The 24,214-nt window shown below is 38.2% G+C and overlaps 1 protein-coding gene and 2 long non-coding RNA genes across 5 annotated transcripts in view; 2 read left to right on the top strand and 1 right to left on the bottom strand.

Annotated features, from left to right (window-relative positions):
* LOC124185654 (sodium/hydrogen exchanger 8) overlaps positions 1-13,283 on the top strand; it is a 43,411-nt gene extending 30,128 nt beyond the window's left edge. The window contains exons 4-5 of one of the 2 annotated variants that reach the window (XM_046576615.1): positions 11,673-12,101; positions 12,656-13,283. In XM_046576615.1, coding sequence (XP_046432571.1) covers positions 11,673-12,029 — 357 coding nt within the window. In that variant the 3' untranslated portion in view covers positions 12,030-12,101; positions 12,656-13,283. Of the gene's footprint in view, positions 1-11,672; positions 12,102-12,648 lie in introns of both variants that reach the window. The other variant, XM_046576624.1, reaches the window with a different exon arrangement.
* LOC124185699 lies at positions 9,488-22,865 on the bottom strand. 2 transcript variants are annotated; one of them, XR_006871444.1, is made up of 3 exons: positions 22,855-22,865; positions 10,083-10,279; positions 9,488-9,637 (listed from the first exon to the last, which is right to left on the bottom strand). It is a non-coding gene; the product is annotated as an uncharacterized LOC124185699 (long non-coding RNA). The 2 variants fall into 2 exon arrangements; XR_006871443.1 differs by lacking the exon at positions 22,855-22,865 and having other exon boundaries at positions 10,083-10,386.
* On the top strand, positions 14,769-15,868 carry LOC124185715. The gene is made up of 2 exons (XR_006871449.1): positions 14,769-15,080; positions 15,250-15,868. It is a non-coding gene; the product is annotated as an uncharacterized LOC124185715 (long non-coding RNA).
* Positions 22,866-24,214: the final 1,349 nt, after the last annotated feature.

Genomic DNA, 24,214 nt, shown 5'->3' on the forward strand with positions numbered 1-24,214 from the left:
TTTGGGTAACAAATTAGCAACTAAATAGCACTATACCCTCGGGTAGGTCATTTTTGATTTTGCTGAAGTGGTTATTCCAGCTTGAGAGAGGTTTTCAAATCAAAGCTGCGAAGGGACTGTTTGTAGTAGGTTTTGTTTTTTCATTCAAAAGCTGAAAGACTGAAGAGTAGTATAGCCATGCCGGTTCTGCGTAGAAATACCTACTTTAATGACACGCACCACAGACGCAAACCTTTGAAGGCTACCCCGCCCCTCTTAAGATAAAATGTGCTCTGCCGATCGACCGTCGGTGAAAAGTCTCCCAAATGACCATGATCGCTGATAAAAAATTCTCACAATCGCCGTAGTTTTTATCCCTCGTGCGTTCTTCGTCGTTAAGAAGTGCTTCAAATTAGATATCAGTTACCGGAGGTCTTACTCTTACCAGATAAATAGCTCTCTCGGTTACCATGCTCATCGCGCGGGATTTAGTTACTGCATTACCGAGCGCACACCGTGAATTCTGAGGCGTTCGTGGGTATCCCGTAAATCCTCGTACGTTCGACCGATAGTCCAGTCAGTGAGGATTTTTGCACTACAAAAGGTGGTGTAGTTACAATTTTGAAATATGTTGCTTAGGTTTGTACTCTGATGAAAAATCTAAGTTTGTGACCTCGAGGAGTGGTCGCCCGGGCTGCTATCTTGGATGAAAGGTGATAAAATCTGTTTTTTTTTTCAATATAATACCTCAACGATTGAACCTACGATTAAAAACATTCAATGCAAACTTGCAGAGAACAAAATTTCACACATTATTTGTTTCAACATTTTTTTTTTTTGTAAGTCTCACATGTATCGAGTTATAGCAGCGTAAAGATGAAAATTTGTTTACAAAATCGTTCCAATTTTCTGGATTTATTTTTATTATTTGTAGCTATTCCTTAATTTATTATGATAACTTTGAAAACTCATTTCCACACCACCATGAGGTAGAGTAAATGGCGCGATTTTTTTATTGTGGTTTCCCCAGTAGGCCTAATCCACCAAATTCCCAGTTGCGCGATTTTTAAAACGAAATTAGCGCCTGAGCCGAAAGTTTAATCTATGTTCGCATTTATATCATTTATCATTATCATTATTATTATATCATTTCTTTCTCGTTTTTGACTGCCCGGGTTGGTTGATATTGATGTCTTCGTTATAGTTTTCGTCCTCAATTTCATCTTTCAACTCATTGTCTGTATTTTCAATATCATTATTTTTTTCTCATTTCTGACGGTCCGGGTTGGTTGAAGTTGATGGCTTCGTTATAGTTTTCGTCCTCAATGTCATCTTTTAACTCCTTGTCTGTACCCAGAAGAAATTGGGCTTCCATTGATATTGTGCCATCTTCGTTCTCGTTCACGATGATAACTTCTGGTGCATTCTCGCATAATTCACCATTACAAAATTCGCACATAACAGAGCACTTCAACCCAGCTTTCCTGCAGCCACATGCTCCACCGCATCCTTTTTTGCATTTGCATAAAACGAAATTCAATATGGTCTCGGGTGCTGGTGACTTTGTCATTGTTAATAGAGTAAGCCCGTTGATGCCAAGTTTTTTGGATTCCATATTATTTCTGAACCTGGTGATACGTTCTAAACGCATGATATCGTGTAGCATCCTTTGTTAGGGGTAAAGCTGCAAGATTGAATTTGCTTTTTATTTGGAACACATTTTGCCATATAATCTTATTTTGGTGTGGGAAAGTGGTAAAAATAATATAATGTTATTTGTTCTTTCAAAATTTACCATGAAAAAATTAATTTGGCGATCTTGTACACTAATTTTCATCTTACACTGCTATAACTCGATACGTGTGAGACTTACAAAAAAAATGTTGAAACAAAAAATGTGTAAAATTTTATTCCCTTCAAGTTTGTATTGAGCGTTTTTAGTCGTAGGATCAACGGTTGAGGTATTATATTGCAAAGTAAAACATCCCCATCTACTAAGCTATCACACTTCCATGTATCACTCTGGCGATTAGTTCACTACCACAGCTCTCTCTCGTACGTGAGGGCGCGAAACTTCTTCGCCAAGTTCCAAGAACTGTCCCACCATCTTACATGCGCTGCAGGTTCGTTCGAGAAATATCTTGAAATTTTCGTTAAAGAATGTTGCATACGGTTGTTCACGAATTTTCGACAATGTGTGAATCACGTTGTTTTTTACCCATAAAAGGGACCGTGCCAGCGTAGAGCAGTCATTCTGAAGCAAGCCTTGCAACTATAGCTTTGTCAAGTGTGTGATCGAAAGAAGAAGAAACAACATGTTTGTACATGGATTTCGAAAAGTGCTTGAAATTAATAAAAATCATGGAGACAGTGCTTAAGGTTTTATCTGAGAAATCTTCACCGACAGATATTTAAAAGTGGATTCGGATTTGGAACCCAAAATACCCGACTTTTGAATAAAATTTTACTAAACAGTGCCTCAACGATCGGACAGCAGACACGAATTTCGACCACAACTGGAATCTTGAAACGTTGGCAGCTAAATTTAAACAGTTTCAAAAAGTGGGTGACGGATTACCAAGCCGACGAAGAAGCCATCGAGTACGGTGGGAAGATTTGAAGACAGCTTTCGGGAGCCCTGTTTGAACGGGAGCCGTAATCAATCTGCGGCATAAAGATTTGAGCCGGTTCTTGGAAGATGCAAAACACCTCGTCATTGCAAGACAGAAGAAGATACTGCAAAAAACAGGAGGTTTAAAAGCGAACAGTGCCTTGTGCTGTAAATTCAGTGTAACGAAAAACGCTGAAATTACAGAAGAAATAAAATTTCTTAATACTAAAAGTCACGTCATCCTCCAACCAACGGATATACACGGGTGGTTTGAAGAGAACGTGAAGCAAAAAGTGTTGGCCAAAATAGAGGATTTCCAAGAAAAAGACTCTGGCTGTTCGTTGACCGAAATAATTAATTTCACTGTAAATATTAACAAGTACGTGCCATTACGAGGAGGTGTGTTCACATACACACCACTATCTAAGGATATTCAAGATAAGAAGGCTGTCGTCAGCATTCGTAACCACGACTCATATTGCTTTTTTTGGTCGATCACCGCAGCCGTCTTTCCAGCCAACAACAAGAATCCCAACGAAGTCAGCTCTTACCCACAGTTCAGCTCAGTGCTACGGTACTATGGTTTGAATTTTCCAATATCTTTAAATAAAATTCCAAAAATTGAAAAACTTAACGAAATTTCGATTAACGTCTATGGTATCGAATGTACTGAAAAAAAAGCACAATGAAAGTGTACCCGTTTATTTAAGCCGAAACAAGTCTGATAAACATGTAATTCATCTTTCAGTGTTAAAGACTGAAATTATGGATGATGATGATGATGATGATGATGATGATGATATGGAAAATTATGAACAGAAAGTAACACATCATTTTGTATGGATTCGAAATTTATCACGATTAACAAGTTATCAGATTTCAGACAATGCGACGTTCTTTCCACCTCGGACGAAGCGGAGTTCGGTTACATATTAGAAGTAGATTTGGAATATCGTAACGAATTGCATGAAAAGCATTAAGATTTACCACTGTCTCCGGAGCATTACATACCTCCGATTTCGAATAGTAAACAGCCGAAATTGACGACTACGCTACTTTCCAAACAAAACTACGTTATTCATTATTGCGTTTTGAAAAAATGCTTGCAATTAGGCTCAAAGTTTGTTAAAATTCACAAAGTTATTAAATTCCGGAAAACACCATGGCTCAACAATTATATAGTTTTGAATACCGATTTACGGAAAAAATCCATCAACAAATTCGAAAAAACTTTTATAATCTAATGAATAACGCAGTTTTCGGTAAAACGATGGGAAATGTTAGGAAGCACAGAGATGTCAGGCCAATCACGAGATGGGATGGAAGATATGTTGCTAGAGCTGCTATTGCCAAACTGCATTTCCATAGCTGCACGATTTTCGAGAAAGATATGATAATAGTTGAATTAAATAAAATGAAAGTCAAATTGAAGAAGCCATTTTATGTAGGATTCTCCATTCTAGATCTTTCGAAATCTTACATTCACGATTTCCACTATAATTATGTTAAAAAGAAATTTAGAAACCATGCAAAATTAATGTACACCCTTATAGATAGTTCAATTTATCAATTCAGTGTTCCTGACATATACCAATGTATGAAAGAGGACTTGCACAAATTCGACACGTCCGATTACCCACACGATAACGTCTATGGAATGCCTTTAAAAAAATAAAAAAGGCCTCGGCTTACTGAAAGACAAGAATAATGGAAAGATAATGTTCGAATTTGTTGGATTAAGAGCTAAATTATGTTCATTCCGAGTGTTAGGAGGTAAGAAAGATCAAAAGCGAGCCAAGGGTGTAAAAGGATCAGCATTGAAAACAATAACTTTAAATGATTATAAGGAATGTGCTTTACAACATAAAAATGTAAGAAAAAATCAGAATTCGATATTTGAGTCAAAAACATGAAGTTTATACTGTGGAACAAAAGAAGGTAGCACTGAGCTGGAATGACGGTAAGCGAATCGTGTTCCACAACACGACCGACACGCTTCCGTGAGGCTATAGGCCATGTAAATAAACTGGACCTCAAGTTATGAGATATGCTTTAGCTTTATAATTACTGCATCGTAGCGTATAGGGTATGATTCGAAATTGTACACTAATGTATATAATATAATATATATGTATAGCCTCAAATAACAACGCATACTCAATATATAGGGTGTAAAATGAAGATATACTTATTACAATAAGAAAAATTTCATTTATTCAATTTATATTGTTACATGTCAGATTCATTTATCCAACTGTTGTGTGTACTGTCAAAACCTAAGCATTTTCCATATAATTTTTTCCCACGTTTCTTGAGAACCTTGTCCACGAGATAGATGTCCAAATGTTCAACCTTGAGAAGCTCCTGTTCGTAGACACCGCCAGCGATGGGTTGATTTCGATAGTCTTGGAGCTTGTACGTCACAAGATGGGTGTTGCCTACTTGGCTTATCGCGAATTTCTCCGCCGTCCAATTGGGAGTGTAACCTTTCTCGAAGACGTTTTTGAATTCGCTGATTCGAATTTTATCACCAGTTTTGAACTTTACCGGTTAGTTAGGTATCGCTCGAAGCCCTCCGTACGCCTGACGTAATAAATGTATTTCGTTCGCAATGGTGACATCCGATGGTTTCATTCGTATGGTTCGGTGTTTGGTGTTGTTGTAAGCCGATACCAAATCAGATAAAATGTCGGGCCACTTATAGCTTCCTTGCATACTGAAGCGTTTTCACATTTTAATTTTCAGCCAACGATTAGAGCGTTCACAGATCGAAGCCTCCAACTTACTGTACATGGAGTAAAGTTTGATTCCATAGCGTGTCATAAGAGATTCAAATTTTGAGTTGTCAAATTCCGTTCCTCTGTCCACGTGTAATTTTTTTGGTTCCCGTCGTTGAACTAGCACACATTCTATCGCCTTTGTAACATCATCCCCGGACTTGTTTTTTATCGGTACAACCCACGCATATTTTGAAAAAATATTAATGACTGCGCGCATATACTTGTAGCCTTTGTTTTGTCCAGCGTACGACATCATATCAACAAGATCTGCCTGCCACATCTCGTCGATGCGGCGCATGTCTACACGTCGACACCGGTAATTCCGTTGTGCAGGTTTATGCAGTTCTATCACCAGCGCTAGCTTTTCTTCGTTCATATTCCAATGCTCTCAGTCTGGCGTCCAATTTGGAAATGATTTCTGCGACAGACGCAATATTCCTCTCCGATTGAACTTGCTCTAAACCAAAATTATGTCCTCGGTCTCGTTGAGCTATTAACAATCAATTCCATTCCCAACGTTGACGTCGGTCATAATAAAATATACATAGCTGATACAGTAGTCACTATATTTACTGTCAGCTACGAAAGTGAGGATATCGAAAAGTATGTTCAAAACGCGTTAAAAAATACCGACATTGAAATCAGCATAAAGCCCAACAATAATACGTTATGCAGTGAAATCAAATGTAACCACATCATAAATTTTGAATCTGATGATTCTATTGCTCAGCTTCTCGGATTTACACCGCGCGAATTGGCAGCTGACCAAACTCACCAATCGGATATGCCTGTAGTTATTCTCAAGGTCAACACGTTGCGAGTTCCATGCTGCATTACAACGGGTGCCTACGTCAACGAGCGCAAAGTGCATACTGTTCACGAATTTTTCCCTATCGTTCCGCTGCGCCGGGATATAAGATCTTGGCAGTGCCGTGGCCCGTCATTTACCTTCCCATCACTGTCAAGACCATAGATCACGTACAGCTTCGGTTAGTCGATCAAGACGGAAACCTGGTTAATTTTCGTGGAGAAGTTATAACTGTGAGACTGCACGTCAAATCGCAATAAAAGATGGGTATTGTATACCTGTAACAGATTACCCAGGAAGAGTTATATTAGTAAGTCAGCATGCCCCGATCAAATCAGTCATCTATCGAATCCCGAACCGCTGCATTGTCAGAACGTGAAGTTCCTGATAGCTCTGGGTTTCAAGCTGACACCTTTTGGAAAAGGAATTTCCAATAAATAAAACTGCGATTCTGCTGTTTCGTTGCCTGCTACGTACCACAGAGGAGGATATCTTGTGCATTCAAACGCCTGTCGTCTTCGACGAATCAATCGCACACCCAGAAATACATGCACACAAATCGTACACATCGTCAACCTTCAACAGCAATGATATTTGAATCACCGTTCAGCATCAGGATTTATACATACTACCGAGCAAGAGTTCGCTGCATATCTCTGGAAAATTGGTTAAATCAGACGGCACTGCAGCGGCGATCACAACGTGATCAAAAAGTGATTCAAATGCCATCGTTCAAAATCAAGACGAAGACTTTAGAATTGTGATCGATCAAGTGAAATGGTTAGTACCGTACGTGAAGCTCTCGGATCAACGAAAAATTGCACTGTTGAATTTCGTCGAGAAAGATACACCTGTCTCCATGAACTTCCGCAGTTCGGAACTGTACGAATATCCTTTGCTACCGGCAAGCACGAAACATGTTTGGACTGTGAAAACGTCCACCCACTTGGAGAAACCACGATTTGTGATGCTCGGTTTTCGAATGAATCGAGAGAACAAAGCCGGCAAAAATGCTAGTCATTATGATCTCTGTAACATTACTGACGTCAAGCTCTTCTTGAATTCCGAGTATTACCTGTACGGTAACCTGAACTTGGACTTTAGTCACAATCGCTTTGCATTGCTGTACGAGATGTACGCAAATTTTTAAGCCACCTATCACGGCAAAGAACCCGAGCCTTTCTTGGCGAAGAGCGAATTTCTACTGTACGAGCCTTTGATTTTCATCGACTGTTCAAAACAAAACGAGGTTCTGAAATCTGAACCAGTAGATATTCATATCGAATTTGAAGCCTAAAATAACTTTCCTACTGGTACATCTGCCTGCTGCTTGATTTTACAAGATCGTATAATTGAATATAATCCGCTGAGTGGTGGGGTGAGGAAACTGGTATAAAAACATTGAAGGTTGCGACAGTCGATTCAGTATTTTTCACGATGGAGTTCATAGTCGACATGCAAAGATCAGGAGATCGGGTCCCGCTTTTACACCAAAAGAGTTTGCAGTTGTATCACTCGAGGAAGATACCAACCCGACGATTCGTCTATTTGAACCTCCGTACGATTGGAATTCTTTACTCGCTCTATTCAAAAGCGAAAATTTGTGGCTGTCACGGAATTATCACGGACAATCCTGGGAAGGTGGCGATTCACCTTTTGAGAAGCTTGATTTCACCATCGAATGCATGTCGCTACGTGATGCTTCAACAGTTTACGTAAAAGGTTTGAAGAAGAAAAGTTGGCTGCACAAAATTCTGGGTGAAAAAGCTGAAGTTGTTGATTTGACGGATTTGGCTTGTCCGTCGTTGTAGAAATTGAACAAAATATCAGAAATCAATTCGAACTGTGCGCGTCATGCTATATTACGTCCAAATTGTGCAGCTCAAAACGTATAGTTACTGCGAAATTTTCTGTCGAAATATAAAAGCCGATCGGTGTCTACTCGAACAGTTCTTCATTCCCATTGTCTAAAGCATGGTTCCGATACCGTTGAGTAAGAAACATGTAAATGCACTCATATATCAGCGTTATGAATTCTATGTAAAACAGGAATTTCGAATTATTTTCAATAAAATATTTTTCATCATCAATATCAACCGTTAATTCAGAACCTCTGTCCTGTGGGTTCACGAAGTGCGCTCGGTAATGCAGTTACTCGATCCCGCTCGATGACCATGGTAACCGAGAGCGCTATTTATCTGGTAAGAGTAAGACCTACGGTAACTATCGGCTAATTTCAAGCACTTCTTACCGACGAAGAACGCACAAGGGATAAAAACTACGACAATTTCGGGTCTTTTTTACCAACGATCATGGTCATTTTGGGGATTTTTTACCGATGATCATGGTGATTTGGGAGATTTATTTACTGACGATCGATCGGCAGAGCGCATTTCATCTTATGAGGTGTGGGGGATAACCTTCAAGGGTTTGCGTCTGGGGTGCATGCCGGTAAAGCAGGTGTTTCTACGTAGAACCGGCATAGCTATACTACTCTGAAGAATTGAATAAGATTTACAATACAAACCTAATATGAATTTATCAGCGGAAAAACGAGATGTAGCATTTCTCACTCAAAATAATAAAAAATTTCTAATACTTTTTGTACGCATATTTCCGTCAATTTTTCGTTGATTCTTGAGTAAAGACCGTATGGACCAAGCTTAAAAAAATTGCAAACAAAAAATTCGAGGTTCTTCAAGAATTTCACAAAGGGTAAACATGGCAGTTCATTTTTAAATTTCCATCTGACTTGTGTGCTGATAGATTTTAAAATAGTGTTTTTCATTTCAGAGAAACATATTAAAGAATGTTGATCTGACTATTCATGAAATTATTTATAAACTAATATATTCAGCTCAACGTACAGGTTATTGAACTGGTTTTACATAATAATAGTCAAAAAATCACTACATGTAGGTCAACATAGAATATTATAAATAAAGAAAAATTAATGCATTTTGTAGTCTTACATAAATGCATAAGTGTAGTTCAAAACAAAATAAAAATAAACATAAACTCAGTTCGGTGCACATTAAAAGCATTGCATCGAGCGATGATCTTGGCAACACGGCTGTCGGCATTTTGAACAGAGGTATTATCTTTATTCCGAAGACAAAAGGCGCACCGTGTTTGTTCATTCAAAGTGTAACCAATAACGTTAGGAACTAAGTCACCAGTAAATCTATGCCCAACACCAATCTAACCAAAGCGCGCAGTTAAGGGGGGAGCCTGCTTTAGAGGCTTCACAAAATCGATTTTTTCAAGGATTTTTTTGGCAAGGAAAGAAATATCCGATTGAAACGAAACTTTCAGGTTTTATTGTTATATATTTCAGCAGTCTTCTTAAATTTTTTCATTAAGATATATGTCATATTATGCCTGGTACAAGCATTTCACCGAGGCGTCTGGAGTGTGCATTTGTCGTGCGGCGGGAAAGGTGCAGGTCGCAATTTCCATCTGAAACAAAGAACCCAAAATAGTATATTGCGTGGCAAGCGCCGAAAAGAGGTCGTTGCAGGGCATGGTAAAACGCAAGTCCTGCTCGACCTCTTTACGGCGCGAGCTGCGTATTCTATTTTTTTTTACTTCTCAATAGTATAACTTCTAGTTAAACCAAGAAAATTCAACAAAAAGTGAAAAGTTCAACAATTTTTCGCAAATTAAAAAAAAAATTCACTTTAGATTGTTTAAAAGTGGGTTAATCTTAACTTTCTTAAGGTTTTTTAGGTTCAACTAGAAGAGAATTTAATCCCGAGTATAATGCAATTTGTCTCGTTTCGATAGGACGTTTAGTTTTTTCCCTATCTTTCCCGCCAATTAGGAAAAATCGTAAAAATGAAAAACCGAGAAATCGTGCGTCAAAGTTTTCGTATATAAAAAATCGTAACTTTCTTGAACTTACCGCATTAATATGCTAATCAGCGATTCCTGGTCCATAGAGTTGCCCTTCAGACTCTTCAAAAAACTGGTTCAAAACTTCAAAAAACTAGTTCAGACTCTTCAAAAAACTGGTTGAAAACTTCAAAAAACCGCTCGTATACCTGCTCGACGCTTCCTCACTATTTCTTCTGTAACTCCGAAAATATTTCGAATTTGCGTCTGAAATTTTAGGGACACATTCTTGGATAGTTTGGGAAGACATTAAGGCAAAAAAAAATAGATTTTTTGAAGCCTCTAAAGCAGGCTTCCCCCTTAAAGGCGTAAAGTTGAAACCATCAGTCGGCGTTGCAAAAATGGCCTGACCAGATACTACGCTAAATTTTCATTAAATTCACGATAAGCGATTGAATTATTATCCTCGTGGAACGGAAATATAAAGAACGTACTTATTGATCTCTGTTCAAAAATTCCAAAACCCCAAAAAAGTCATTGGCCTGAGCTTCCACTTCATTAATTTGCGCCTGCAGCATCCTCCCTTTGGTACTCGCGATCTCGTCTCCATTGCTTTATTCCAATACAACCAATTTCGAAATAGTATAAAAACGTTTATAATGTCATCTCTGTTGATGCCACACTGATTTCAAAGAGATAAATGACAAAAAACAATAGAAGTAATTATATACTTATACAGAGGAAAATATCGCAAAAACTGTGGGGCTTACGCTAACCCCAGGCTGTCAAAGAATGCTCATTACATCATTTCTAAACTATAACTAGCAGTTATTTCTGTATGAACCTACTCTAGACCCCCTCTTAATGCAATTGATAATTCTACATAATTATCCAAACTGCCAGAACGCTAGGGCCTTAAAAGTTATGTCGGGTTAGGAGTACCCGTGTGTAGGATCCTAGGGTTAAGATCAAAGGTACGGCATTTAATTAGCTCCGGATTCCATGGGCTACCTCATACCAACACTTCTTATTGTATTTAAAATGAATAAAATACATAAACCCATTGTTTTTTAACGGCAGGTGCAAGGTTCAAAATGAACGACACAAAAGTACGGACGAATAATTATTATACTTTGAATTGGCAATGATACCCTTATTTTTCATCGAATGAGTTCCCTATAATCAGACTTCATTTTCTTATTAAACTCATTCATCATATACCAACATTGTTGATTGAATGCGGTGACTTGTATTGCCCCCCTCCCTGCCGCCGTGCATTGCAGAGAGCATGTATGCAAACTTTCAATTCGAATCTAAAATCTCACAGATCAAACGTGTTACTATTCTTTATGAATTTAACTTTGTCGGGTTTACTTTAGCCGAACTTGATTATATCCGCGTGAATCATTAAATTGAGCACAACAAGTGGTGGCGGTTCGGCTGTAAGACCCAATTTTTTATCCACATCAAAATCCGTATGTGGTCCAGGATCATCAGTTGAAATCAAAACATTCTCTCCCACTTTATATTCAGGATATGATGAGTGAATCAATTCTTTAATATTATGTAATTTTCCTATTGAAAGTAGGCTGACTTCAATTTCTACAATTCAAATTGTATCAGATCAACTTGAAATCAAACACTCATTTGTATTTTCCAGGGTCAGACAATCGATTCAGAACATTTGTCAGAGCTTACAGAGGAAGAAATGGAGGTTTCATTTCTACAATCTCGAATCCGTGGCTTTGCACGGTGGGATTTGAAGTTTTTCATTCCGTTCTTCACTCGACGATTTACACAGCAGGAATTGAAGGATTGTAAATCCCAGATGACAGATCTTACTAATCAATGGTATCAGGCAATTAGAATCAGCCCCATAGATTCGGAAGACGAAATGTCAACGACAGCTTCAACGGCACAACTTAATCTCAGCACTGGTGATGATCGTCAACGCACCAGTAATAACAAGCCAAAGACAACTGGTCACCCGAGACATGGCTCTATACTTAGTATATGAGTTAATTTTTCTGCTAAAGTATTTGCCGTCTGCTTTTGAAACAGTATACTTTTACTCTTATTTAAAAAAAAAATGGGTGCGTGTACTTATGTACGCGCGTGAGAAGTTATACTTCTTTGGCATCATTAAATAATAAATATTCAACATTGATAATTTAATAATATTTAGTATTAATTATATTAAATAATGATATTTTAATTTATATCAATAAATAATACATACGGATAACTAACCTCAATTATATTGGAGCACTTGAAAAAGTATTTTAGCACAATTTTTTCACTAATATTCACAAATAGTAAATAATATTAATCCAAATATTCAATTGAAATCACTACTGAATATATTTTATTGCCACATATATAATTCGCACTTGTATGGAAATAAAACACGTGTTGTGACTGAAAAAGCTAAAATCATGTGGATAAATATTATAAATAAATATGAAAACAGTGATCAGAGGCGACAAGCGTACCAACATTAGCTTTTTTTCGAGACTTAATGAATTCGGTTGAGTGGGCAACTTCATCCTGTTAATTTTGTGTTACAGTGATGCGCGCGCATCTTGAAATTTCACTCTCATCAGTTTTTCATAACGCGCCTAAAGAAGTATAACTTCAAAAAAAGAAATTAACTGATAATTGCTGTGTACTTAAGAAATTGGGACAAAGATTGTTCTTGTTTAATATGTAATATAATGCGATGAATCTGTGAAGATATGTATATATTATACTATTGCTATAAACTTAAGGTTTGATGCGGTGCTCCGTTCACTAATTTAGGTTTAATTCAACAAATATAAGTGAAAATTTGTTCTTTATTTCGGATTTAGAGATGAAAGTTACTTTCACCACCAATGTGCTAATCCTGTTACACAATATGTACACACAGAGGTATACTGTGCGTACTGGAAGTATCGTGGCCGTATAGAAAATTTAACGGGTACCATATGCAGTAGACTCAGCGTAACTTCTTGTTCTCTAGAGTGAGAGGGCAACGCATATAGTAGGGGAGCCAGTGACATTTTTCAGTGATTCTTTTTTCAAGGGCTATTTTTTGTAAAAATGTTGACGGAGACATGTGTAAATCTCATCAGTACGGATTATCCCTGACAGCAGTATGGGAGGGAGGCAGATTATCCCCAATTTGCAAAAAAAAAAAAGTTGACACAATAATCATTTGTTCCAGGTTGCAACTTTTTGTATTGTTTTGTATTGATTGGCCGGTATTAAAAGGCTCGCAGACTACTCCAAACGTGTCGTGTGAACGATCGAATTTTTATTATTTATTCAAGCTTCAATTTTTGTTATGTTATTATGGTAACAGTTTCAAGTGTACGTTTCTATTGGCAGAACAAAATATCGGTATCAACCACTGCTTGCAGAACGGTTTGAACATCCCTTATGAGCACATTGATTCGACAGTCGGCTACCGGAACCTACTCTACGCCCAACCAACGTGTTATTTGGCTATTTTTAGGGTTTGTACACGCCGATAATTCACTTACGTGCTACTACTCCCGATGCAGGAAATGATAGAAGAAGGAAGGGATCAGTTTTAAGGGAGGTAGACGATTTAATTGGTATAGTTGATTTATTATTGATGATCAAGTAATTGAACTGTGGTCAATGTAATGGAGTCGGCTTGATGCAAAGACAGGGCTTGGATTGGCATGGAGATATATAATTCGAAGTGACTCGTGCGTAACTAGGATGGAAGTGACGAGTTCAGAGAATGTAGGCGACTCGCTAGTTCGAGTTTAGAGGTCAACCTGCTGACTCGGCGGGGGAACCGAGGCAGCTAGGTGAAAATAAGGAGAGGATACAGGGTGTAAAGTGATCATAAGTCATAAGGTGGGAGTACAATCTGCCCACATAACAAAATGTTTGCAAATTGCATGCCATCTGCAACCAAGACATATCACAAGTTGTTTGCAGATAAGCTAATTTTACTTCCACATATTTAGCTAGATTTGCGATCATAAGATGATTGCAGTAATGAAGCACAAATTAGCAGCAAGTCATGCAACTTGAGTAGTATGCAAAAAAAAAGCAAGCTATGCGCAACGTCACACGCAGTTCTTCTATGCTACTTTGAACCAACGTTTAAACAGGGTTTGTGTGATATTTTTCCGTTCTTACTGTGGATATAAAAGAGGGAGTGTGGTTCTATGGAATTAATATTAAAGTAGTTTATTAACGTATAATGACTATTTACATAAAGCACCGTGCGACATGTCCTATTAACAAGGAGTCCAGTACGGTCCCGCGCGAGCTCGTCTCGCTACGCAAAACTATCGCTGGCCAATAGATGGCTCGTCAAGCTTCATACTGACCATTAATCAAGAATATGAATTTGTCTATATATTACAACACTTACTAATTTGGTGCTGAATTATTATCGACACGCATTAAATGAATTTTAAACAAAATATATGAAAATAAACATTCATTTGTTGCAAATCTTATATTCTTATAAGTATACGATCGCAAAAACATAATTATAGTGATAATAACAACAACAACAACAACAACAACAACAACAACAACAACAACAACGACAACGACAACAACAACGACAACGACAACGACAACGACAACGACAACGACAACGACAACGACAACGACAACGACAACGACAACGACAACGACAACGACAACGACAACGACAACAACAACAACAACAACAACAACAACAACTACAACAACAACAATAATAATAAGAGTATAGAGTATAAGAGTATAAGCGAGGTTTTTTGTCACTGAAGTTAACTGCAAAAGTCGTACTCGACTTATTCGCTGTAAGCCGCCGTTTGGAGGGGAGCTGCGAAATGATCGCAGCGCGCAGGGTGGCGAGTAGTGAGTTGAGCCAGCCTGTGTGTGGTAGCATTTTGTATCAGAAATAATAGACAGTATGTGGAATTACACTTGTTGTGTCGTTAACTGCAAAAATAACGGTAAAACTAGTGATCGTATATTTTACAAGTTTCCAACTGCATCGTATAAAATAGGTTAAAGGCAAAAATGGATTGCTGCTGTGAAAAGAAAAAAAGTAAGTAACATAACCTTACTTTCGATGGCTTAGTTTTCTACATTTTGGAAATCAAGCCAACTATATCAATAGGTGAACTGTTATGCTATCTGCATGAAACACTATATAATATAGTATACTATATATATAGTATACTATATAAATGCATAAGTGTTATAGTTTTTTTCAGTCCTGATGGTTCAAAGTGGACTCCAAAAACTCATCACGTAATATGTAATACTCATTTCATTGGCAAGAAAAAATTAAATGCTCCTGCGAGTCCAAGCTACGCGCCAACTCTATTCTCTTCTATTTTATATATTCTATTCCATTCAAGTTAATGATGATTCTAACAATGTTGTCAATAATAGTGGACGTGAACCTATGGATGTAAGCAGCGCCGAAGTCATTTTAAAAACTGATCAAGAGTGTCAAGTAGATTTTCTAAGTTCTACTGGTATCGAAAAAACAAAAACTTTCAACTGCACTTTATATGGCTCAGAAGATACGGATGCTTGTCGAACAACTTCAGCTTGAATAAACAAACTTTCTCCATTATGCCTGTATTCTTGCACACTGCGAACATGATCGGCTTTAAGTAATTTTATGCCTGGTAGTTCCGTTGCAGGTTGAAAGTTTATTTCGAGTGTGATTTTTTCAAATCCTGTCCTTATTAAAACATCCATGACTACGGATTTTTCCATTAAAAAATTATTTATTATGTATTAATAGTATACATGACAGTTTTTTAAGTATCAATGTTGTCCATCCATCCATGTGTCAAAATATACTTGCTTTGAACTTCTTAACCCACAAATTATCTCTGAAAACTCAGTTTTAATTACTTCATAACTATATGTATACTTACATATTTTCTACTGGCGTTTCAACTGGTTATTATTTTCAACTTTTCAGTTTACTATCACAATGAAAATATCACTTATTTAATAATATTTTATTTATTTCGATATTTATCAGTATTACTCTAATGTGAATAAACACGCTGGCTGTTTAGCTTTTAAAACCGCTAGGTAGCGGCACGAGCGAGGCTCACAGCGAATGTTGGGAGTTGATTCATCATTCAAGATCAATAGAAAAAAAAGTCCTGAAATATAATCTGAAATCTAGGGCTCGAGACATATTCGGAACAATACGGTAATAGTAGTAAACGTATTCAAAGACTAGATATTAGACGTGTTGCTTTCAATTATATGTAATTACAACCTTTATATATTGCACTTGGGCCTGTACGTTGAAACACGCCTGAGATACTCAAGTTGAAAAATATAAAATTATGCAACCGGAAACAGTTTTCAATAAGATAAAAATTATATAAAACATATTTCAGGTATGATACTAGGAACATATAGTGAATAATATTACGGGTAATCAAAAACTTGAAAGATACTGGCACAATACGTATTTCCTTTCGTGATAATAATATCTACTTTACGAAATAATATTATAAGACTCCATGACCCTTCGAAACTGGATCACGTCCACATTACAATTTCTATCTTACAAAGTAATGTTTAACTCCTTCGGCTTTTCTGTTTCGCTTTACTTCCATATGGGTATCTAAAGAAATTCGTCCCTTGCCCCATCATAGTCGTCCTCACCTTCCGCCTCTGACAATGAGTAATTTTCGTCTTATTCGTCAGATTGTGACTCATCAGTGTCCTTATCATTATCTTCATTTGATGTGCCGGGATACATATCCCGAAACTGGCGATTTTGATTTGCAACGATACCACTAGGTGTTTTGTCCGAGTTAAGATAGCCAGATTTTTTTTTTTTTGGTTGATCAAATGTTGTTTTTCCGCCACCCTTATAACTTCTGATACATCTCTTTTAAATAGTATGCGATTTGGTCGAGGAACGTTGCTGGACTTACATGCGGCCTCTGCGAAAAGATAAACGTTACGTTCGAAAACATTGATTAGGGATTTTATTACATAATATTAAACCAAGAAAATTGATTTTACGGAACATAGTGTGCCGTATACGGAGGTGTCGAATTTTTTTGCACGCACCAAAGTAAATTCGATACATCTGGGTTTTGTAGAATGGCAAGACTTGATCACCACGTCCCCACCAAATGAATCTTTTCAATAATTGCTCCAACATCGATTCTCACTGAAAAGTTGCCAAGGCTTCTGGGAGTGTTAGCCGACCAACGAATTTTAAACATGACGCCTGCAATAACATTTAACAATAAGTGTTGATAATATCTGTGAGAAAAATAGTGTAGAACATAATTGACCAAGTTGATACTATTCTTTTCATTTCGGTGATATTTATCGAGGAAAAAATATATTGACGATGAGTTTTCTCAGATACATTGGAATATGTTTGAAATTTGAAGAAGAATAAATTGATATAATAAACAAACTTTCATTTGTGGAGTACAAGGATAATACCCAATCAAAAATTATTCATATCAATCACAACCAGAAAGTATGTGCTATATCTATATATGAGCACACATATTTGAAACCACAATTTTCATCTCACCAATGATTCCTGACGGTCGGGATCTCGTTCAAAATCTTGAAAATCAGCTAATTTTTTCAGGGGAAAGCCGTCTGGTCTACTATGATATTGATTCACGCAGGCCGGCTCTACTCGTTCAATCCGATAGCCATATCAAGCTGAAACCGCCACATTCGAAAATCGAAAAATTTCCTATGGAATAATTAAGGGCTAATTAGAGGCTAATTAAATATTCTATTTTGGAATTAAATGCTCCGCGTTTTTTAAAAGAAACCTGTGGCGGTGCCAGCTTGACATAAACCTGGAACCGCCACACCAAAAAAACGGAAAATAGGTGAAATTTCGGAAAAGTGGTAGGGTCATAATTGAAGGCTAATTAAAGGCTCTTGGAATTCCTCATCTTTGTACTCGTTGCTCGGCGTTTTTTAAAAAAAACCTGTGGCGGTACCAGCTCGAGATAAACCAGACTTAAGAAAAAACGGGAACGAGGTCAAATTTCAAAAAAGTGTTAGGGTCATAATTGAAGGCTAATCAAAGGCTCCCGGAAAACCACTCGCTCGAATTAACTGCTCCACCCCTGAGGGGTGGAAACCACCAATAACCTCGAAAAATCGGTGCAACCCTTGGACGCAACAACTTACAGAGTTCGTACGAGTGTCAAAATTACTCTATAATTGAAGGCTCCCGGAAAACCACTCGCTCGAATCAACTGCTCCACCCCTGAGGGGTGGAAACCACCAAAAACCTCGAAAAATCGGTACAACTCTTGGACGCAACAACTTACAGAGTTCGTACGAGTGTCAAAATTACTCTAGAATTGAAGGCTCCCGGAAAACCACCCGCTCGAATTAACTGCTAAACCACCCAAAAACTAGAAAAATCGGTGTAACTCTTGGACGCAACAACTTACAGAGTTCGTACGAGTGTCAAAATTGGACGTCGTCGACTTCGTTGGATGAATCCATACAAATTTAGAGAAGCCATCGACGACTACGAAGAGATGCTTATACATCTTCGTGGTCGCATCCATTGGTCCGAGGTGATCCACATGATAGACCGCTGGAGGGACGTCTTCTTTTGGTATCGGCCTCAAGAAACCTTCTTTTTTACCGTGTTTTGCCTCCGCCAATATACAGGGGACGCAGCAACTTACGTATTCATCGAGCTTTTGAGCCAAACTCGGAATGTAGTACTCGGATTTTATGGATTCCATAATTTTTTTAACGCTAAAATGACCATTCTCGTGCGCCTTTCTTATCACGTCCTGTTGCATGCTTGCCGGTAACACGATGAGATTTCGATCGTCTACTTGTTTCTTCAAAATACCGTCCTCGTAAAGATAATCCTCGTGAGGCCCCTTCTCCAAAATCTGCTTGATCACTCGCAGTCTTTCTTCACCATCTTGTTGTTGTCGTATCATCGGAGTTATTTTGTCTATGACGGTCATCACGGGGTAACGACTTAGAGCATCGACATGTTTAAGGCGAGAATTGACGCGGTGCTCGACTTCATATTCAAATTCTTCGAGAGCCAGAACCCAGCGGGCCAACTTCGGAGAAATATCGTTCTTGTTCAGCGTCTTCTGTAACGCGGAACAGTCAGTCACCAGTTTGAATTTAATGCCGAGTAAATAAACGCGGAAGTTCTTGACGGCTTGTATCACAGCTAGAGTTTCGAGTTCGTAGGAGTGCAATTTCTTTTCTGCGTCTGACGTCTTTCGGCTCATGAAATAAACTGCGTAGAAACGGTCATCGTCGTCAGTCTTTTGCAACAACGCCGCCCCATATCCGTCTTTGCTGGCATCTGTGTGCACTTCAGTCTGCGCGTCAGGACGATATATCCGCAACACAGGTTCACTAGTTAACAGTCGTTTCAGCTCTTCGAAAGCCTGCTCTTCTTTGACTCCAAATCGAAATCGTTGATCATTCTTCAGTACGTCGGAAGGGGCTTCGCGATCTTGGCGTAATCTCGGATAAACTTGCGAAAATAGCCGGTCAAACCCAAAAAGCTCTGAATGGATTTCTCAGAACTTGGCACCGGAAAACTTTTTACGGCCTTAATTTTCGTAGGCGACGGACCAACAGCACCATTCTCGACTACGTAGCCCAGATACTCGACTCGACTCTTCAGAAACTCACACTTTTTCCAGTTGATCGAGAGTCCCTTTTCCGCTGCGACGGCGAGAGTCTTTTTCAAATTCACCAGGGCTTCTTCTGCGTCTCTTCCAGGTACGATTAAATCGTCCATGCATGTAAATACCACTCCCTCTCGCTCAAGCTCGTGGAACACTTCGTCGATAAAGCGCAAAAACGACGTAGGACTGTTGCATATATATATATATATATATATATATATATATATTCAAACTTTAAGTAAATAAAAGTAAATAAAAATATATATATATAATGTTCCTTTTTTAACTTTGTCGAAGCTGCGATGAGTTTCTCTGTAAATGGAGTTTATTGTTTCGTATACTATTACATTACATTACTTTTCTTTACATTACGTACTTATATTCTACGTTTAATAAAAATAATATTACCTGTAAATGAAGAAACGACATTTACAGCTTATTTTCCTCTCGTTCTGACGTTTCCACGTGCGATTCCGCTGATAATAGCTTATGTACTCATCTGTCATATGCACTCGGCATTCTATTGTCTCTATTCGCTCATATTTACACGTATGTACTATTGACCGTGAAACTGCCAAAGGCGCTTATTGTTGTGCGGTGAAATTTCAAATTTGGGAGTGAGAAAGAAATATGATGAGGTGAATATAGGCCTCGTCATATTTGTTTACATATATATATAAAAAAATATATATATATATATATAAATATATATATATATATAAATATATATATATATATATATATATATATATATATATATATATATATATATATACAACATATATATATATATATATATATATATATATATATATATATATATTTATCCCTGAATAAATGCCTTATGCACACCCCGAGATCCGCGTAAGGGCTCTATCCTGATAGTAATATGAACAACCTCCAACGCACCCTCACGACTGGAAGTTACGGGAAGGTTACAATTACAGCACAAAAATTGACAAACAATATTTATAGCCGTATACGCGAAACTTATTGTACGCATTAATTGGAACATAGGAAACTTAGGAAAATATCATCTTCCGCCTGAATTCTACGACACGCTTGTCTTCCACCCACATAAGTGGTGGAATTTCGCGAATTTTACCAGTATATTTGAGTCTCGATTCTTACGGTAAAAGATCTATTACCTCGTCGCTCATGTGCCGCAGGCCCAACGCAGTTTCACAGTCCTGGACGACCGTCGTTGTATCTTATAGGTGAAACACTATTCTTTTCGTGTTTGTTATTATAAAAAAAAGCATCGCAATTAATTTCATCCTTGATAATACAAATTTTTTTAGATTTTTTTACGCCTGTTTATATCGGTGAAAGACGAGTTCAGTCGTGATATTCAGGCGGAGAACGATATTTTGTGAAATTCTTATGTTCCAATCAATGTGTAAAAACACTTTCGCATATGCGTCTATGAATTTTTTTTGTTGATTTTAATCGCGAATAAAGCTCTCCCGTAAGCCCTCGTCACGGTGGTGCGTTGGAGAATGTTCATATTACTATTATATGATACACGGATGATTCATTAAATAAATTGATGTTGCCAAAACGACCCGACTATCGTTGACTCCCAGGGCATAAAAAAGATTGGCAGCTTCTGAAGATTTGAAATTTGGAGTAGGAGTTTTCTTTATAGAACGCATTCACTTTCCCAAGCCTGTAGCACAATTTAGACCATTGTGTCTATCTTTCTAGATAGTGTCTGAAAAGAGAAGAAGGGGCTAAGTTCCTGTGATGGTGACGTTAGTGGCGGTGACGAATAATGTTTATAGTGTGGAGAAAGGTACATAGAAAATAATCTCCGTCACTCACCTGCAATCCAGACAAGTGAAATCAATAACTGCAAGAATAATGCTTCATTTGCGCTGGGATGACGTTCGTTGGTGACGATGCTGAAATCAAAGTACAAGACACAAAAATTGCGTAACGAATTCACGCGACACAAGCATTTTTTCGCATTAAAAATCCTGGTTCCTGTTTCATCCACCTGCTACGTTGATTCGTAAAGTTCGTGTGTCAATCACACTCTTGTGGGTGGACTGTGAAGCATTTGATTTGTGGGGCAGTGTATCGAGAGCCGTTGACTGAAGAGTGATTTTGACGCCTCTAGAAACCCTGTAACTTGTTCCGTCCAAGAGTTACACGGATTTTTCTAGTTGTTGGGTGGTTTCCACCCCTCGGGGGTGGAGCAATCAATTCGAGCGGGTGGTTTTCCAGGAGCCTTTAATTCTAGAGTAATTTTAGCGCCCGTACGAACTCTGTAAGTTGTTGCGTCCAAAAGTTACACCGATTTTTCTAGCTTTTGGGTGGTTTCCATCCCTCGGGGGTGGAGCAGTTATTTCGAGCGGGTGATATTCCGGGAGCCTTTAATTAGCCTCTAATTATGACCCTCACACTTTTTTGAAATTTGACCTCGTTCCCGTTTTTTTTTAAGTCTGGTTTATCTCGAGCTGGCACCGCCACAGGTTTTTTTTTAAAAAACGCCGAGCAATTAATTCAAAGATGAGAAATTTCAAGAGCCTTTAATTAGCCTTCAATTATAACCCTAACACTTTTCCGAAATTTCACGTGTATTCCGTTTTTTTCGATGTGGCGGTTCCAGGTTTATGTCGAGCTGGCACCGCCACAGGTTTTTTTTAAAAAACGCGGAGCATTTAATTCGAAAATACAGCATTTAATTAGCTTTTAATTAGCCCTCAAATATTCCATAGGAGGTTTTTCGATTTTCGAATGTGGCGGTGTTCCAGCTTGATATGGCTAACTTTGCATTAGTGCCCTGCTGCGTGGTCTCTCTCGCTATCACGTAAGCGAACGCCGCGCCGCAGTCGTCGTTTTTCCATCTAAGCTGCGCTCCTTTTTTTTCTTCTTCTGGTTTCGGCGGCTATAGCGAGCGGACGCTCCACAAGCTACGCAGCGTCGGAGTTAGCTATCTCGCTTTGTAAAGACACGACTGCCAGCGTCGCAATTATCTTTTCTGTTCAATTAGCTGAGATTAAGTTTGAAAGTTTAATAAACTCCTTCAGAGAAAATTGATAAAACGTGTGTGATTCGCAACGCCTATATCACTCCGCCTCTCCTCTCCTTCAGTGAGTCTGAAGCTGGTGAGCTTAACCCGAGCTTCTTTAAAGATGGAGCAGCAGCGGATGCAACTCTAACAAAATCAGTTCTCGGTGCACACAACCGGTATTATGTAAGTCAGTATCTGCGCAGTATGGTAGGGGCCCTCGAAACTATCTTCAAATATCGTACCTGAGGAAAATCCTGCATTACAATATCAATGTTTACACTGATCTTGATGTCGCCTTGAGCCGTCCGGGAGTGAGTGTGAGAATTTCAACGATGCGTCAGGATTCCTCACTAGCTAACCAGCAGCTGTTTTTTTGAAACTGAATCAATATTTCTCTTATCCACAAAGAGAAGTTCCTATACCTTCACTCATATTTCCATCTTTGAGGACATAACAAGTCACAATAACATTTCTAACCCTTACCGAAGGCTCTCCAAAAACCGCAAAACGTTACAACCTACACTTTTGATTGTGGCCACATTTGGCGACGTGTTCCTTAATAGCGAAAGGAATACTAATTTTATGACCATGTAATAGTAGTTAAACCACACAATAGTATTTGCAAATATTTATTTCAATTTTATTTTTTATATTGCCAATATTATGTCATATATGTAATATAGATTCATAACGTGGATAATAATATCAATATCTGATTGTACAACGAATTTGCATTTCGTAGAGGTGCAATTTACGTAGCTTAATTTCCCTGCTATGTTGATCGCTCCACAACGCTCATTTCGATCCAAGTCATTGGGTTGGCCCTGGTGCCATTTATCAAGAGATAACTAGAAATAACCATGTCAGTAACAACAAAATCTTTATTTTAATACTCATGTCATATGTTGGCACTACTGAACCATGCATGGTGTAAATAATGTTCATCTCTGAATAAACTCTCTCTTGATTTAATATGGCGTCCTAGCTGATTGTCCCGAATCATCTGAACAACTAATAATATATTACATTGACAGGTTATGGGCCCAGAAGGCTCTAAAATACGAGTAAAAGTAAAAACAGGTGACAGTAAAAACATTTAAAAAGTAAAACCAGTGAAGTGAAGCAAGCGCAGTTCAAGATGACCACAAGATCAGAGGACGTAGCACATGTCGAGAAACTCACAGGAGTCGACACCTATTCTATGTGGGTGTTTGAGTTAAAAATCTTGCTAGTCGCAAACGAACTGACCAAAATCATCGACGGGACAGACGTGTTGGTGACTGATCCACCCAGACATCAAGCCTCAATAGACCAATGGATGACTCGAGATGCAAGAGCCCAATACTACATTGTCACAACCATTGACAAGCAAGTTAGGCCCCATATCATAACCTGCACAATTTTTAAAGAGATATTCGACACTCTCCAAACATTTACCAGAGGGACTCGAGCCAACAAAAATGCCTGCTGCTACGAGACTTCTACAACTTCCAATTTGATGCGAAAAAG

This window comes from Neodiprion fabricii, chromosome 1, assembly GCF_021155785.1.
Source record: "Neodiprion fabricii isolate iyNeoFabr1 chromosome 1, iyNeoFabr1.1, whole genome shotgun sequence".
NCBI lineage: Eukaryota > Metazoa > Arthropoda > Insecta > Hymenoptera > Diprionidae > Neodiprion > Neodiprion fabricii.